Raw genomic sequence first — 17,251 nt, forward strand, 5'->3', positions numbered from 1 at the left:
TTATCCTTTGGCTATTACAATAGCACAGTCGATGATCACGATACCCTGCCGTGTCAGGTCGCAGAGCAGAAGGACTGTTGTGCTGGAGCGTTTTTATACGTGGGGTCTGAGCGTACTCTGTGTTATGCAGGACTTCCTTTCCTCCCTCATCTTATTATATATTATATAAATATATAATATGTTATATATAACTATATATATATATATATATATCTCTTATATATTAGAAGAGAGAGAGGGGTAGATTTAGACTAGAGGTTAGGAGGAAATTTTTCACCCAGAGGGTGGTGAGGCCCTGGCACAGGTTGCCCAGAGAAGCTGTGGGTGCCCCGTCTGTGGAGGTGCTCAAGGCCAGGTTCGACGAGGCCCTGGGCAACCTGATGTAGTGGGTGGTGTCCCTGCCTATGGCAGTGGGTTGGAACTGGGGGACCTTTGAGGTCCCTTCCATCCCAAGTCATTCTATGGCAAGATTCTATGATATGATTATATTGACTACCATTGTGCATATGCATGAAAGAGGAAATACGCATAACCTTCTGATCTTCTAAATGTGACTGTTGCTATCCATTTTCAGCAGAAGTTGCCTTGTGGGCACTGTATTTTTGAAGTATATGTTTCTGAATTGGTCCTGCTACCAACTACATTGGTATACCAGTGCAAGGGGGCAGAATCTTTAGAGCAAATAAGATGTCAGATTATTTTTTTTGAGTAACATTAAATGACAGGAGGAACTCTGCTTCTAACAAAAGATATTGAGATCGCGTTGCTATACAGGTACATTGTGAAAAGTTAATCCTTTTGATAAAGTGGCTTCAGGCCTCTCATGATTTCTGTTTGTCTACAGAACCCCCAACTCCTATTGCCCCTCCTGAGCTGCTGGCGGTCGGAGCCACCTACCTGTGGATCAAACCCAACGCCAACTCCATCATTGGAGATGGGCCCATCATACTGAAAGAGGTGGAATATCGGACGACCACTGGGAACTGGGCAGAAACGCACATTGTAGATTCCCCTAATTACAAACTGTGGCATTTGGACCCTGATGTGGAGTATGAGATCAGAGTGTTGCTGACTCGCCCTGGAGAAGGAGGCACAGGGCCACCTGGGCCACCACTCACAACAAGGACAAAATGTGCAGGTAGGGTTTCTGCTGTTTTATTATACTGCATGGATGTTTTGGTTTAGTTACTAATGCATAAACAACTGGTACTCCACCTATCCTTACTGTAAACATTCTTCTTTAGAGATCTGGAGGCTTTTCTGCAGCTAGGCTGTGTTCTGGATGTCCTGGCCTGTTTGAGAAATTGGCATATGCTCTCCTACCCAGCTTTTGGCTGTCTCCTTATTCACTAGCATTGTGGTCAAATTCTCTAACCTTCATCAGAAATAACTACAGACCTGACCTGACACTATGCATATGCATACGGAAATGCGGCATGCTGGGGTTTGGTTTCTTGTTCATGCCTTGCAGCTTTGTAGGCACACTTTCCAGAGCAGCCAAGCTTGCAAACTTGTCTGGTAATACTTTCCAGGTACTACAGGGATTAAAAAAAAAAAAAAAAAAAGTCGTTAACTTTGTGCTTAATATGATGTCTTGTACTGGATCTCAAATTGCTGAGCTTCTTGCTCCAACTGGGTATTGACTGACATCATGAAGGATGATGCAGATAATCTGTTCAAATTGCCTAAGTGGTGCCACTTACTGTTTTCCACCCTAATTTACTAATGAAAATCTAACTGGAGAAGGTCATTCTATTAATGTTAATTGTCATACAAAGCTTCTTGAGATTGATGGTGATGACATTTATGTTTTGTGTAGGGCACTGGGTGGGTGAAATTGTAATGATCTTGATCTAAACATGGACTCGAAGGAAGGGACTTGCACAATATCTGAAGATACACAACTTCTTGAAAATACCAACTGAAAAGTTAAACAAGAAAATGCAAGTCATTATCCCAATTTTCATGTGTGGTGGTAGAACTCCTTTAAAATGCTCTATTTCCAGTATAATTACACAAATCTTTCATGATAAAGATTTTCAAAAATATGTTAAACCAAGAAAGGAGCACAACCTTCTTGATTTTTCTTGGAGTGCCTGATGAATGACATCAACTGAAATTGAGGTTTTTTCCCTTTGTTGTTGTTGTTTTTCTTTTTGTCATTACATTTTCTTGGCAAGGAGGGAGGTTTATAGGGGATTAGTAGATGGCTGAAGTAGTCCTGTTTTACAGTGTTGGTACTGTGTTTATTAGGCCCATTACTACAGGTAGCAAAATTGAGTGCAGAAGTGATAGCAGAGAATATCACCTATACTGGAGATGTAATATTTACTTAGTTATTGAAATCGCAAGAAATCTGTGTAACCATAAACAGAACTTGTTGGCGACTTTCTGAGAATCAGAAGCCAACACCCTTTTTACTAACTGATCTCCATGCCGTCCTTTCACATATGCATCATATACTTGTGTGCTAGGGAGTCTGAGTATGTCCTGGGAGAGCTATCAGTTAAGGCATACCTTAAAATGATTTATTTATTTTTTTCTCCAACTTTGAGTTAGAATAGAACTTGGGAAGGATCAGGCTTCTCTCTTGCTTCAATTCAAGTGCTAGAAACTCATTTACGAAGTTGCAGCTGTCTGGTGTTTCTTGACTGCAGGCCTTGCATCAAAGCTCCTGTGTGACCGGAATGGCTCAGCATGAGCTCAGAAAGTCATTACACCATGACAAAACTGTTATCGAGATCATTCACGATTTTCAGATTTTTTGATGAGAGTGAAGGGAATTTGTTTACACAGACTTTAAAAGTTTTTTTTTGATTAAATGAAATCCATAAAAACTAATTATGAAAGGTTCTGCTTTAAATGAGCACAAAGAAGTTTTATTAAACTGGATAGTATCTTATCTAAATTTGTATAAACAGTATGTACCTGGGCATCCATTATCCCTCTGGTGATGCTCTTGGTTTTCTGCAGGGCAGCATTACAAGACTTCATTTATTATTTGATTTTTAGAAATGATACTGAAAATCGGACCCCATCTTGCCTCTGTTGAGGAAAAGCCAACTGCAAGAAAATATGGCAAACCTTGTTTTTCCAACTGAATGATGTATTTCTTTTGTTCTGTAATTTTTATTTTTATTTCGATAGACATTGATAGGTTGTGACTTGGGGCAGGAGAATACATGGCCTTGAGACATATGAAGCAGTAAACTGTCAGAGAGGAGTTGCACAGCAGGAACGAGGAGAACAGAAAGCTGGACTGCGTAAGGTTAAAACTAGACACAGGGTTGAGGGGTAGTTGAAGGGAAGGAAAACAGAAGATACTAGCTTTTTCCCCCAGAGATAACGGGATCAGAATAGCTGTTGGACTGCAGTTCCTAGTAGTGGTCTGTTCAGCACTGTCTTCTGTGTGTAGCTTTTTTTTCAGCCATCCTCATTAGTTAAAACAAGTTCCTTAAAATCCTTTTTTTTGTGGGCTTCATTCCAAAGAATGTGCTTTGGAAAGCTGTGCTTTGGGAACGTCGGGGCTTGTTTTCTTCTGTGTGCTTATTTAGCAGTCCTCTGCTTTCTTCTTCCTCCAGTTGCCACAGAAAGGGAGAACAGGGGAGTCTCTGTTCCTCTGGTGGGTGGGAAGGAGAAGGGAAGACCTTGCAGGTGGGGTCATTGTTATGGGGAAAGAAAACCTCATCTGGAAAGTGTTCATCTCGTAAGTGGAAGAACTTGCTTGCAAAGCAAGGCTGAAGAGTAGGGGCAAATTAGAGTTTATTTGAAAATATTTTAGAGCTGGTTAAAATACTACCTGAAAAAGGTATAGTGAACAATTGCTTCTCTGCCTTTGTGGATTATGGCAACAAGTGACTTGCTAGAGGGAGGATTTTGTGTCCTTGGAAGCAGTGAACTTTCCAGTCTGGCAGAAGAAAGTCCTCAGAAATGCTGTAATCCCCCCAAAAAAAGGTGTGACAATGATTCTTTATAGAACAAGCATATGAAAATAAAAGGGTTGTCCTGATAAAAACTTCATATGGATCACATGCAGCTTGTCTTTTAAGCTGAGCAGCTGAGACTGGTTTGTTCAGCAAGGCAACATGATCCAGTTCCTGGAGAAAGGACCAGTTGTGAGAATCAATACTGTCTTTGTTCTCGGACTAGAGAAATAAGTTATGCTTGAAGGATGTGACTGAAATGCTTCTTTTTAAAATACAGTAAAGCAGCTGATATAAATGTAAATAATCTGTACTTTCAGAGTTTGATAAGATGTTCATAAGTAGTCAGAAAACCTTTCCCTCCAGTTATTAGGTATTTTGTTGCCATGAAATCTTGCAATGCTTACAAATAATAACCTGCTTTTACCATTTTTTGAGGTTTCATATTTAATGGCAATGTGTGTATTGCTCTTTTACGGATGTTAGAAAAAGTAGGTATTTGTATACTGTTAGGAAATGCACAAACCGGACAACAGGAAAGTTAGGTTGTTGTAAGGTCACCAACCTATGAATTGTTACAACAGTAGTTTCAAAAATTATTTATTTCTGATTTAATTTTAAGGTGATAGCTCGCCTTAAATGGGAATTGTTTCATCTTGATGTCGAAAAATAAGATTTATGGTGGCTTTAATTTTTTCCAAGCTTACAGGAACTGTGGAAAAACAGCAAAAAATCCAACACGAGTCAAAGCTCTGTACCAGTGGCATACCAAATGATTTGAAAGAGGGCCCTGTACAACTGATGTGTAGGTGTTGTTAGAATAACTCATTCACAGACTAATTCAGCTTAGAGTTGCTGTACGTTTTCCCTGAAATATGAATTTGTCATTAATATTAATTGGGAAGTTAATTCAACTCTTCGATCCGCTGTCTTCCATAGTTTTAAACATAGACAACAGGGAAAATAAATGCTTGTTTAGGAGGAATGCTTACTTTTGAAAAACGCTTTGAAAAAAAAAATCAGCAGTGAAAGAAATCCTCACTTGAGTTTCTTTCTTTTTATTAGTAAAATTCTAGAAAAAAAGAAAGAAAAGTATTCTTTTCTTGCCTATAATAAGACAAGCCTCTGTGGCACATGTTCAGTTTGTGTTCAGTTTTGCTCTCTTGCTAAATTCCCTGAAACAAAGGCTTGTGTAGCAAAATGAAATGAGTTGTTCTGCTCTTGATAGCGTCTATTCCCAAGAGCCAGGGAGCACTGCAGGTGAGCTGTTGAGAACGGCACAATCTTGTGTCTGAGTTTCGATATGTGGATCCTGCAAAGCCTGTGGGACTCCTACCTGTTTTAGTGACTTTGTCCGTTAGCTTTGGCATTTTGTTGATGATTGAAACTCTGCTTTCATTCCACCTCAATAGCCTTTGGCATGTCAGCTAGAGAGATAAGAGTAGGCTTAGAAAAATATGATATTTCTTCTTTTTGATCCTTGATCCCTAATTTGTGCTTGGGAAACAGACTGACAGTGTTGTTGAAAGATAGGAGCTTCATCTGTATCACGTCCTACTAGCTTAAGTCGTTTTACATATGAGATGTTAATTCTCTCTGTGATACTGATTAAATAGTTAACATGTTTCTTCATTTTTACTTTATCCTTTTTCTTATTAATTTTTGGGGAGTAGAAATACAGCATTTACCTTTTAAATAACAGCTGAAAGAAAGGGTGCAGTATTTATTCTCTAGGGAACCTGCTTTGGCAGGGGGGTTGGACCCGATGATCTCTTGAGGTCCCTTTCAACCCCTACAATTCTGTGATTCTGTGATTTCCTGGTCATGCGTTTTGTGGCTGTGAGCGTGTCGGAGGGGTACAATTCTTGTCTCTCTTTGTCAGGTTTTAATTTCTGTTAGATCATAATGCGTAACTTCAGACTTTCTGGGCCATCCAGACACTCCCAGTTTGTAATGTGGAGCTCTGTAAGAAATGTATTTCTGGTTTCTCTTCAAGCTGCAGAGCTGTAGCTGGTTGCTGGTGGTGACTCTTTGAGGAGCTGCCAATATAAATTTATAGATGCATTGGCTGTAGAAATGTGATCAAAGTGGAATGACAGCTTTCAAAGAACAGAGGGTAGATTATGTCTAACTATGAATTATAGTTACCAGTAAAGAATTACAACAACAACTAAAACCCAACCAGAACAACAGCTACGTTGTCTGGGATATAACAACGGCAGCAACCAATACGGAACAGAAAGAATTTGGGAGCAGAAGAGGAGGTAATCAGATGGTGAAATAGGAAGCAGGCGCCTTGGTGTGCTGTGGGTGACTGACACGGTGCAGGGCTCCTGGAAAGCCAAACTGGAGCTGACAAGATACCTGGGTTGGCTTGAGAGCCCAGTCCATCCAAAGTTCAGGCATGAAATTCAGTGCATTGGAAAGCGGTAGTGTGCAGAGGGAAAGCTGGGATTTACTGCTGAACCAGGTCGGCGTGCCGTAAATCTGCTGGTTGTTTCTAGCAGTGACCGGTGCCAGACAATTCCCGAGTCTCGCAAAGCGTGTTTCCTGTTGCCTTGAACCAGGGCACATGTGGTGAGGAATTTTTTTATCCTGACCCCGGCAGGAGATCGGCTTTTGTCCTGAGGCATGTGGATTGATTACCCTTATCTTAGTCTGCATAAATACAGTCATGAATGTAGAGGCAGTCGTAATAGTGCTGTGCTCTGGAGTTTTTTCTGGAGGGATTTTGCTCATGATGGATTTAAATTCTAGGGATTTATTTCTTTTTATCTGCAAAGGCAGTTTGTTATCCAGAAATGTTTTTTATTTTTATTTATTAGTATGAAGTCTAGTTATTCATTTCCACACGATGCTGTTTCTGCTTGGTGGCGTTGGTGTTTAATTTAATGACTTTCTAGAATGTGGTTTGAATACAGCATTATATCCTGAGTGGGCAGGCTGGCCAGTAAGATGACAACTCTCATAAAGGCATTAGGCTTTCATGCTAAGAATAGATCTTGCTCATGATGGGACCTCATGACTTTTTCCAAAAGAATTGAACCTGCCTAGTACCTGTTTTCATGCCAGTGGAATTAGGGCACTGCTCTTTTTCATACTCTGTGGCTCTCGAGTTCCGTCCAGGTTTCATCCCAAACAGACCGAGCATACCTACTCTGAAGAGGCAAAAGTGGTGGTGGTGGGGAGAGAGAGTTGTACGATTCCTATTTTGCAGTTCACTTAAATTGTGAAAGGAGAGACACAAAAAGAAGATATTTGACGTGCTAATAGCTTCTTTCCTCTTCGCTTATGGAGCTTCATTTTAGCATCCTCGATTTGAGGGTCTCTGCAGCATGGTCCTGAAAAGTGCGATTCCACAAAATTGTACCCGTGGTTTGTGTAGAACTGGCACTGGTATACCAAAGTCACCATTTTACACCAGTTGTAAATCCAGCCCCCAATTTGCAAAAACGGGCCAGGCATTTTTTCTTGATTGTCACTCAGTCCTCTGCTAAAAGCAATTTATTTAAATTGCATGGTGTCTTTTAGTCTTCAGTTAAGTGCCATCTTTCATAAAATTTCATCCCTTATTACCATATTATTACTGCTTCTGGTAGCTTTTTGAGGGTGCGATGAGATGATCATTTCCAGATGTCGCTTTATAAGAGAGTGAAAAGCCCAGTTAGTGGGAGGAAACTGGAAAGGATAATGCTCTGTGTGTGTGCCTGCAGTGCGTGTGTTAAGCATTGAACTTCCACTGAGGAGCAACCAAAGGGAGGTGTCTGTTTTCCTTCTCTATGTAATATATACTATAACTCATCCCGGGACTGAAATGACAGATCCAGTCTTGCAAATCATTTATTAAGCTCTATGGATTTGCATAGTCATGAGCCTATCTTTGTCCTGGGACAAACCCTGCTCACTGCTTCCTGCTTGTGCTTCTCTTTTTGCTTTTCCAAAGACAGCTGAAACATAAATGCCTTTCAATTTTAAATGTATTTTTAATGTACACAAGTCTGCATTAAAAAAGCACTCAAATAATAAGAGGCATTTAGAGTTTATACACTGGAAGTGCCCAATTTTAAACATTTTGAAGAATAAAAGGCACTTTAATTGGCTTTTTTGGAAGCTCTAGCATGTAGTACAAAAGCAAGGCAGGGGCTGAATTGAATGGAATACTACGTCTTTAACCTCGTGTAGTGCTTTTAACCCTGAGATATTTGTAAGACATTTGGAAACGGTTTTGTTCCTTGTATTTTTTAGTTCCACGTTGTCATAAATATTTGACACTTTTATTTTTTCCCAGTGGACACTGAAAAGTTAAGATGAACATGGCTTCTTGTTTAACACTTGTCAACTTACCCATATCAGCCAGGTTGTTGTTGCACAGCTTGGGAGAGGAGAGAGGGAAACGAATTAAACAGAAACACAACTCAACCCCACTGAGGTCTTAAATACTGTTGCAGAACCAGCAGATGGAGTATGAGAGTACAAAACCTTTTCTGTGCTGGTTTGTGCATTTGTCTGCATAAGTGCATTGCATTTTTGTTTGGTTTTCATGCTGGTTGAGCTTGAAAATGTGACATTGGTGGTTTTGTTTTTTTAACGACCTGTTTTGTTCATAGATGTTTCTGTGATGTGTTATGTTACGGCATGATGTACCCAAGAGTGAATCCAACCTCTTGTTCCTCCTTGCGGGTTGCAGGGATCCCTTTGTATCTCAGTTCACATTTCATAGGCAGACAAGTAGGGACCCTCATTCTCCACAGGCTTTGGGTTGTGGTCCACGTGATTGCCAAGACCATGGCACTGGTAAGGGATGTAAACTTAGTCACCATCTTAAGGCTTTGTTATTCCACTGAGAACAAAGAGAGAAAAGGGTAATGCTTTCGAGTCCTTTAAACTTAATTTTGCTTTTTAGTTTTATAAGCTAAAAAAAACTTGTATAAGCTTTCTTTCTTTTTTTTTTTTTTTAATTTTTTTAAAGCTGTGCTTTTAAAAATATGAAGCAGTAGAACATTTTACGACTCTGGAAATAGTATTCAAGTAGACTGTAGCTGTAACCATATCAAAGTATTCAAATATTGCTGGAAAGACATACAGACCTGAGCATCAAAATCAGACTGACAGTTGTTATTACAATGTATTTCATTCAAGGTCCACAAATCCTCATTTTAGCTGCCAATAATCCTTCAAATTATTAAAGTAAAATCTTGGTGCAGAGACCATTGGAAAGGGGTTTATAGTAACACCACAACTCACAAGATAACAAAATCTGAAAACCTTGACATCACAGCCCTGCTGGCACTGCGAAAGATTTTCCAGCTTATACTGTAGAATGAGAAAAAAACACAGTAGGGAAGTAGGGTTTGTAGATTCACCCAAACCTCCAGAAACTAATTTTTCAATAAAGGAAGGTTGATGAAAATATTTGGTGAGGTTGAAAGATTAGACTATTTATCAAGCAAGTCCATCACTTTTAAGATAAAGCCTTAGAGAGATCGATTTGTCCAACCTGGAATTCTTAAAATAATTCTATAATTTTAGCAATGCTTCTAATAGGTAGATAAATTGTTAGCATTAAATTATTTTTATCAGAGGAGGGAGTGAGGCAAAGGAGTGGGATATCAAATTCAAGAGAATGAATGCTGCACCAAAGGCAGTCTTAAATACAAAGTGCTGTTCTGCAGGTAGACAAAGTTGTACATATTAATAACCGGTTCTTCCCAGTTGGTTTTGTTCTCAGATGGATTATTTGTTAAACTACAGTAGGAGCAAATCTCTCCACCTGCTGTTTTATGGGTCACTTTGGTACAGTGTTTATTTTTACATCCATAACATGTTCCCTTGCCAAAAGATCCATGTGATTCTTCCTTCTGGGCAGAACCCCATTGTTGCTAAAATGAAACCTGAAAGCAAGTCTGTGATTTTTTTTTTTCTTTCATGCAAAACTAAAAGAGCGGTATGTCAGTTCAGATGCATACCCTTAATGCTCTAAGAGAGCCCAAATGTTTTTTGGTTGTCTGGTGCAAGTCACATTAAGGTACTGATGTAATGTCCACTTGTATCACCATTGCACGTTACATTCTATAACTTGCTTTGTGGCGATAGCAGGGTTTGGGGTAATGGATGCGTTCTGATTCTTGTGAGCATGGTTTCTCATCCCTCTGCACGTATTCTGGTCTGTCTGTCTTCTAAAGCATTCCAACAGTGCATGCACGCTGGTTTCAGTTGAAAGACTTTCCTATGCGAAAACTCAGCTGTTTGGATTTCCGTCTCCGTCCTCCTCTTCTGCAGAAATCAGGAAACACCAAGTTGGAAGATAAACTCTGAAATACCTGACCTAAAACCCATGGAGTAAAAATCAGCCTTCTGTCTGCTGGTTGTGCTTCTGCTTGATCTATGGCTGTTTTCAATAGTAGTTGGTTTCAACTAGTGTTGTGCATGCGAACTCCAGATAGGAACCTTCTGCCAGCCTTCTCCTGTCTATGAAAGGCGTAGGCAATTTGTAGCTTTCCCTTGATCCAGCTGGCGCAGCAGAGCAAATATTTACTAATTTTTACACAGAAGCAAATATCTTGGTGTAAAGGAGTTGGAATTGCATTCTGTGCAAACAGGTGCTTGCTATAATACCAGTAAACGATGCTGCAGCCGATCAGGAATTGCTGTTGCATCTTCCAAGCCTCTCAGGCTGCTGGCGGCACAGCTGGACCGAGGCTCATGGGTTAGTTAGTGTCAGTGCTCTTTGGGCTGTAGAGATGTACCTGAGTGCTGGAAGTGTTATCAGGATCAGCTCAATATTCCTGCCTTTTCTTTGTGACAGGGCGGTCCCTTGGCAGTAAGATGCTGAGGTGTTTTAAAAGCAAACACTGATGATAGAGGGGAAGGCAGAGTGTTGCTTGTGATGTAGATGTGTTAAGCAAAGGTAACGTTTGCAAAAATGCAATGTAAGAACCTAAAAAAAAGGAGTGGAGGAATATTTTTCTCTACTGAAAAGTATTCTACAAAGTCTAGTCAAATCACATGCTATGTGCTGGAGGTGTATGTTTTTTGTCCTGAATTGCTTCAGTGCTGTTAAGTTTATTTTGCAGGAAAAGGATTTTTTTTTTCTTCTGGTTAGAGCAATTTAACTTTTAATTTAACTTTCATCAAGCATTTCTCCTAAAGACAATAATTAAAAATGAAGAATCTTCTGCTCATATGTTAGTCCTTAAGCTATGATATTCCAGTAGCTGTGAGATCCTTTGACCAACTCCTCATTTGCAGCCACAGCTGTGAATATTCGCCCTTTGTCTTGTCTATTCAGCTTGTTAGGGTAGAATGTCTGCCATGAAGAATCTGTGTGGTGCCTGGCACAGCAGATCCTTTCTTATTTTTATGAGAGAGCACAAACTCATTTTTCATGATAGGTGTCTAAAGGTTCACCATCCACAGCTGTAGTCTAGCATTTGCTCCTTTTAGGTTCTAGAATACAGCCACAGGGTATCTTATTTTCACCCGCTTCTGGTGGGAGAAAGGATAATACTAGAGGTATATGATGCCACAGCCCACTATGGAGGAGGCACCAGAGGTTTCTGCAGTCGCGTCCAAGATCTAGAACCATGCATTGGTTTTTCAAGGTGAAGAAACAGCCCTCCTCTTCCCTGATCTGGAGAGCAGGGTCTAGCAGCTGTGGTTTAGGTGCCCTCTGTGTTACTACTGCGTGGAAATAGGATCGTGGCCCAGCCATCCCAGGAGCTGGTGCTAATGCTGACCCCTAACCTCGGCAGCCTGGTGTTTGAAGTTGAAGTGTGTGATTTCTCAGAGCTCCCAGCTGGGGGAATTCAGGGTTTATAGCTTTTGTGTTGGGAATGGCCCATCATTCAAAAGGCATATGATAGGGTTTTATAAAAGGAATTTAATGTAATTGCTGCTATAAAGAGTATGAAGATTTAAACATCCATGTGCATTTTTATTTGCTCCTCAGTCTCTGCCTCATTTCTAAACGGGTTTTGCACGTGAGGCTGTTTCAGCAAATTCCACCTTCTCCTTTGTACCATGTTTTCTCCGTTTGTCTCTGAGTTCCAATATCTGGGTCTGAGTTTCCTCTTGCATGACTAAAATCCGTAACCTCCAGTCCCTGTAATCAGCTTGCCCACACTCAGGGATAAATTTCTCTCTTGCTGCGGAACCTGTCCTCAGCTCACCAGCCCAGTTGGCACGGCCGGTTCTATCCATTTGTCCAAGTTCAGCTGGATCGCTTGGACCTCTCCAGGTGTCGGCACCGTAACAGTTGCTCTTATATACCCAGACATGCCTACCTAGACACAGGTGCTTGTCTGCTGACCACATATTTCCCATTGCGGGTAAATAACTAAAACCAGTTTATCCTCTAGGGACTGGAATTTAAAGCATTAAACTGCTGCCTGAGTCAAACTTCATGAACATCATGTAGAAATCTCCCGTGTTCTCCACAGGAGGACAAAAACTGCCACGTTGTGCATGATAGTCGCACAGGAATCGTGAAGTGGCATTGCCTCAGATAATGTACTTGAATGTGTTGACAGACAGGAATGCTTTTGAACCCAAACAGCTTTAAGAGTTTATGAAAAAGATGCTACCTTAGGTTGTCCCCTGGGTTAAGGACCAGGGCACTGAAGGTGTATCACCTTCAGCATTTTCTTTAAATTGGTCTTGCTCAAAGGAGTCAGGCTGAAAAATAGCAAATTGTAGCCTGCAGCACTCCATCTGTTCCCTCTTGAGAGCACAAGGACAGTGTGAGATGCTCTGGGCACCCTTCGAACCGCTGCAGGTTGCCTTGTTGTGTATTCAGAGCACAGAAGTAACAATAACGTGATCAGATTCTGGGCAGCAAAGCTGAGCGATCGATGCCCAGATTGTGTTGACAGGTCTATCCTTAAAAACCCTTCCTGTTTTGCTTTTGTGATTTTTATGACAGTTCAGTGCTGTTGGTCCAAGAGCTGAAAAATTCTGAGTCAGAAGCCGGCTTCTGTTTCCCCACTCCCTGCATAGTGGAACCTCATGAAATTTGGTCTAGTTTTTGTTTTGAAACCTTCCTTTTGCTGATCCTTTCACATGTATGTTACAGTCACAAACTGGTGATTCATTCTCCGTGCAAAAGCACAGGCATTGGCCTGATGCTTCCAGGCTACGTCCATCCTCTCTTTTGTGTTGCTCCATCTCAGGACTGAAAACCTTTCTCTAGGAGTAAAACCGACTCTGAGGATAAGCAGCAGAGAGCAAAATGGGAGTTCATTTTAGTCGGGCGCTGGGTACATGTCTAGTTCTGTGAAGAAGGAGGGCAGGTTGCTCCAACTGCTTTATTGGATCTGCTCCCTGTTTGCCCTCGTGTCCAGCCTCAGGATGTGCAGCCAGAGCTTTCTGGGAGCGCTGCTCTCCAGCCTCAAAGGCTGCTGAGGAGGCAGGATTCCTATGCCACTATGTTTGCTATGTCTGTGAACCGGAGGGGTGATGGCAGGAGAGCTGGTACCAGTTTCTGAGATCTACGTGGGGCACCAGGGACATCTTTGCTGCTGCTGCTGGGAAGGTGCAGCACTGGGGCCTCTACTGGTTGCAATTAGCTCAAGCAATTCCTTCGAGCTTTCTGGGTTTCTTGCAATGGTAACTGCCAAATCATAAATCTCGCAATAATTTTAGCTTTACTCGCACTAAAATATTATCCTAGACTATCTAGGGAGCTTTGTTCTGTGTAGTATGTTGTCTGCTTGAAGGAAGCATGGCAGCCTCAGGAACTGTGCCAGTCTGTGATCTGCAAAGCTTTACATTTCCTACATTGCTGAGACAACATATGGGTGTCAAGATGTACCATACTAGAGAGACGTTTATAAGAGGAGGTTTGACATGAAGTTTCAGAACAGCACAGCTTCTTGGCAGCCTTTGCATTGCATTGTACCAGTTTTTTACTTTTTTTTTCAGAGCTATTATGGTATTAATATGCAGTGTTCAATTTAGAGGAGAGGAACAGTGGACATCTATAATGCTGTTGAGTTCGCTGTGGATACAGCAATGCTGGCTTGAGTGCTGTTCAACTTTCACATTATCATCTCTCACTTCTGTTTCTTTTCTCTAAATTTTATTATCTCTTTCTTCTAGTGAAAAAGAAGTATTTGAATTTCAGAGCTGAGCTGATGCTTCATCCTCGTGGGAATAAGAGCTCAGCTTCTCTTCCCTCAAAGCACAGTCTCAGATCTCTGTTTTCTTTAAGTGCTGTGCCAGCTTTCAGCTCTCGAGTGCCTGCTTGCTTTGACTGGTGTGTTAGGTGGGTAGTGAGTCCTGCTGCCTTCAAATTCTAGGTATTGTCCTAGGAGGATGAGGCGACATGGAATAGGGTTTTTCATTCTGCAGATTGTGTCATCTGTAAGACCTCTGGCTTGTAATTAAGCGCCTTAGGAACTTGCATGCCAATGGTGTACAAGGCATTTTCAAATAATTCAACCGTAACCATGTTCCTTAGATACAATTTCATAACTTGGGGTCAAATTGCCTGAGAACCTTAACTTTAAAAATTGTTTGTGTGGGAAGAGGGGAAAAAAACCTCTGAGTAAAATGTATGGCAATTAAGTATCTAAGCAATGTCACTTGCTTAGTAGCAGCTTTGTGGAAGATCTCATTATTTGATACCATATAGTGTATTCTTATAATAATGCAAGTTGGAGACATTTTGCTTCTACAGTATGTTGTATAGAAACCCTGGTGCATATTCTCTGTGTGCACGCATACATATATAAGTGCTCAGCAGAAGCTGCGATTCATTTCAGTGGCATTTCTCCCCCTACTGATAATCACTCTTATCCATTACACTGCTGTACTCACTGACATGCTAAGACCATTATCTAAACTCAGTCTCAAGATTTTTATTGTTTTCATTGTAGCTGAGGTTGCAGTAACATGCAGAAGGGGATGACTCTACTAATTATCTAATTCTCAACATTGGTGTTCAAGTATGATGTGTTAGTAAAGTAATTAAAATGAAGAAGGAGCAATGAAACGTTTCTGTTGTAGAAATGCTAAGCTTAATGTGTAATGAGGAAAATACAGAAACTTTGTTAAACTTTCTGTGAGACTCAGTACTGAACAGCTATTTTCTGTATAACATCTGCAAGTATCTATCAATAGCGTGCAAATGTTTATTGTATGTTACAATACTTCATTTTAATTAGACTCCATAGGAGATAGTTAAGGGGTTGATGGGGAAGGATATTGTAGCAGTAAATATTATGGCAGATTTGGAAATGGAAACGGTAAGAACATGTTGGCCTCAATGTTCAGCACAACTAACACTCTGCACTCTGGGACACACTTGTCACTGCTGTTGGCTGTAGAAACTCAGTGATGTATCGCATTTCGGCTTGGTAAATCTTCTGCAGGGGACCAGTTTGTCATTGAAACGCCCTGTTGAGACAGCTGCGGCAAGCCTTGCCTCTATTAATCAGCGACTGCTAGGTCATGCTGGCAGACAAGAGACCGCGATGTGGGCCCATGGCTGGAGAACAGAGGACCTCTGGCTGGACACCAGGTACAACACCAGCAGTGCAGCCAGCCCCAGGCTTGCTGCGACCAAGCAGGTTTCCTTCCAGGGCAGCTCAGCCGAGGGGAGCAGCTCAGCAGCGGGAGGGGACAGAGGAGGGTCCCTGTCAAGGAGAAGGAAGATAAAGGCATGCGCTACAGCAGCTGTCCCAGTCCTTTAGCCCCAGGGTCTGTTACTGGTGTTTTCAGTGCCATTTTGCCTTGATTGATTTCTTTCTGGCATGCAGCCCATTCATTGAGTCTGTCACACTCTGCATTGTGCTTTACTGAAATCGGAGACCTTTTTCTTTCTTCTTGGATGCGACTCATTGCAGGGTCAGCAGGCTGTGGCCTTTATTCACTCTTAAAACTAAACAGACTCTAAAGCCTACATAGAAAACCCAGCAGCTTCCTTCCTGTCCCTGCACGTGGTACAGAAAATAATTTTATTGAAAAAAATAATGTTTTAGGTTCTAAAAAATAAAATAATCTGTGGTAAATGTGGTTTTAAATCTGACTCCTGGCCCAAGCAATAACAATTGCATTTAAAATGCAGTGCAGGTTCTCTTCTGGATTCTTAGTTACTGGTGCTGCCATCCCAAGATGAGACAAAATGAGGTTTCGTCTTGTATAGTAGGTGGCAGTTTGAAGCATTAACTGCTGTGGAAGAAGATTTGAAAGGCAATTTCCCTTCTCAATTTTCTCTTAAGTCATTAAAATTCATCTTTGGTTCTTGAAACATCCAAATTTCTGTTCTGCTTAGGTATCTGGATTGGAGATCTTACAATTGTTCACTGCACCGAATATCCGTTAAATTTATAGCAAACTGTTTGACACCATTTTTCAAATTGTCCCTGATTCTACAGATTTATCTTCAGAAGTTTAATTTTTTTTCTGCCAAATCAACGCTAATCTTGCTATGAACGGAGTTTAGAACTACTTACACCTGAAGCAACTACTTTGCTTTTTTTTTTCCTTTATTAGAGTTTTGCATTGTTAGGACACTTTATTGTAACTTATTGTACTTCACATTGGTCGTATTTTGACTCCTTAGTCCTTCAGTTTAATACATTTTTCTGTGGTGCTAATGACTATCATCAGTAAAATGAATGGAGAGAGGAAGTGGAGTGCGCTGTTTACTCATCCCTGCCTCAGAGCACCTATTTGGGAAGTGAAGAGACTTCAAGTTTGTCTTAGAAGTGCAGAGGAGTATAAAAATAACTTAATAACTGTGCCACCTTATTTGAATTTAAAATAGCTCTTTTTTTAATTCATAAATGCTCATGGCAGGAGTTGTCAGGCTTTAGGTGTCAGAAGGGTGATGAATTTGTGTGGGAGTGTGGAGGCTAGAAGAATACATAGGACTTTCTGTGCATCTTTTCTTTGGGAAGCTAGTGGAAAGGGAATAGCCTTTTGTCATACGCGTGTCGCATTTTATTTTGTTTTAAGACTGATGAGAAAAGAGAGCAATCTGGCTGTCAAGAGCAGCCTGTCTCCTCTTGCCTGTCTTTTCTTGTTCCTCCGGTGTTCAGCTTCCGCTCCTCCTTATAGTGTGCAGAAGAGGCAAAGCTCTAACTAATCCAAGCAAAAGCATCTGGCAGGGTGCTTTGCTTTTGGCCTGTGATGCTAAACAGCCCCTGCTCGTACTACTGACTTTTAACTAATGCGCTGATGTACTTTGATCTTTTCTTAAGTTGGCTCCAAGACAAACTAGTTTTTACTAGTTTTGTTTAACTCCACAACTGATTCAAGTGTGGACGTTCTGGGACACACTAATTCACCTGGGATTTGGGAGCGGGATGTGGTTTCTATGTCTAGAC

General features: G+C 41.0%; 1 protein-coding gene across 16 annotated transcripts in view; it reads left to right on the plus strand.

The window, feature by feature from the left end:
* The window catches only part of PTPRT (protein tyrosine phosphatase receptor type T), a 571,615-nt gene that overhangs the window by 344,233 nt on the left and 210,131 nt on the right, over positions 1 to 17,251 (plus strand). For all 16 annotated transcript variants that reach the window (XM_066978461.1, XM_066978465.1, XM_066978464.1 and 13 more), the window contains one exon: positions 845 to 1,138. In XM_066978461.1, the coding sequence (XP_066834562.1) occupies positions 845 to 1,138 (294 nt within the window). The remainder of the gene's footprint in view (positions 1 to 844; positions 1,139 to 17,251) is intronic.

Source organism: Anser cygnoides, chromosome 16 (genome assembly GCF_040182565.1).
Source record: "Anser cygnoides isolate HZ-2024a breed goose chromosome 16, Taihu_goose_T2T_genome, whole genome shotgun sequence".
Lineage (NCBI taxonomy): Eukaryota > Metazoa > Chordata > Aves > Anseriformes > Anatidae > Anser > Anser cygnoides.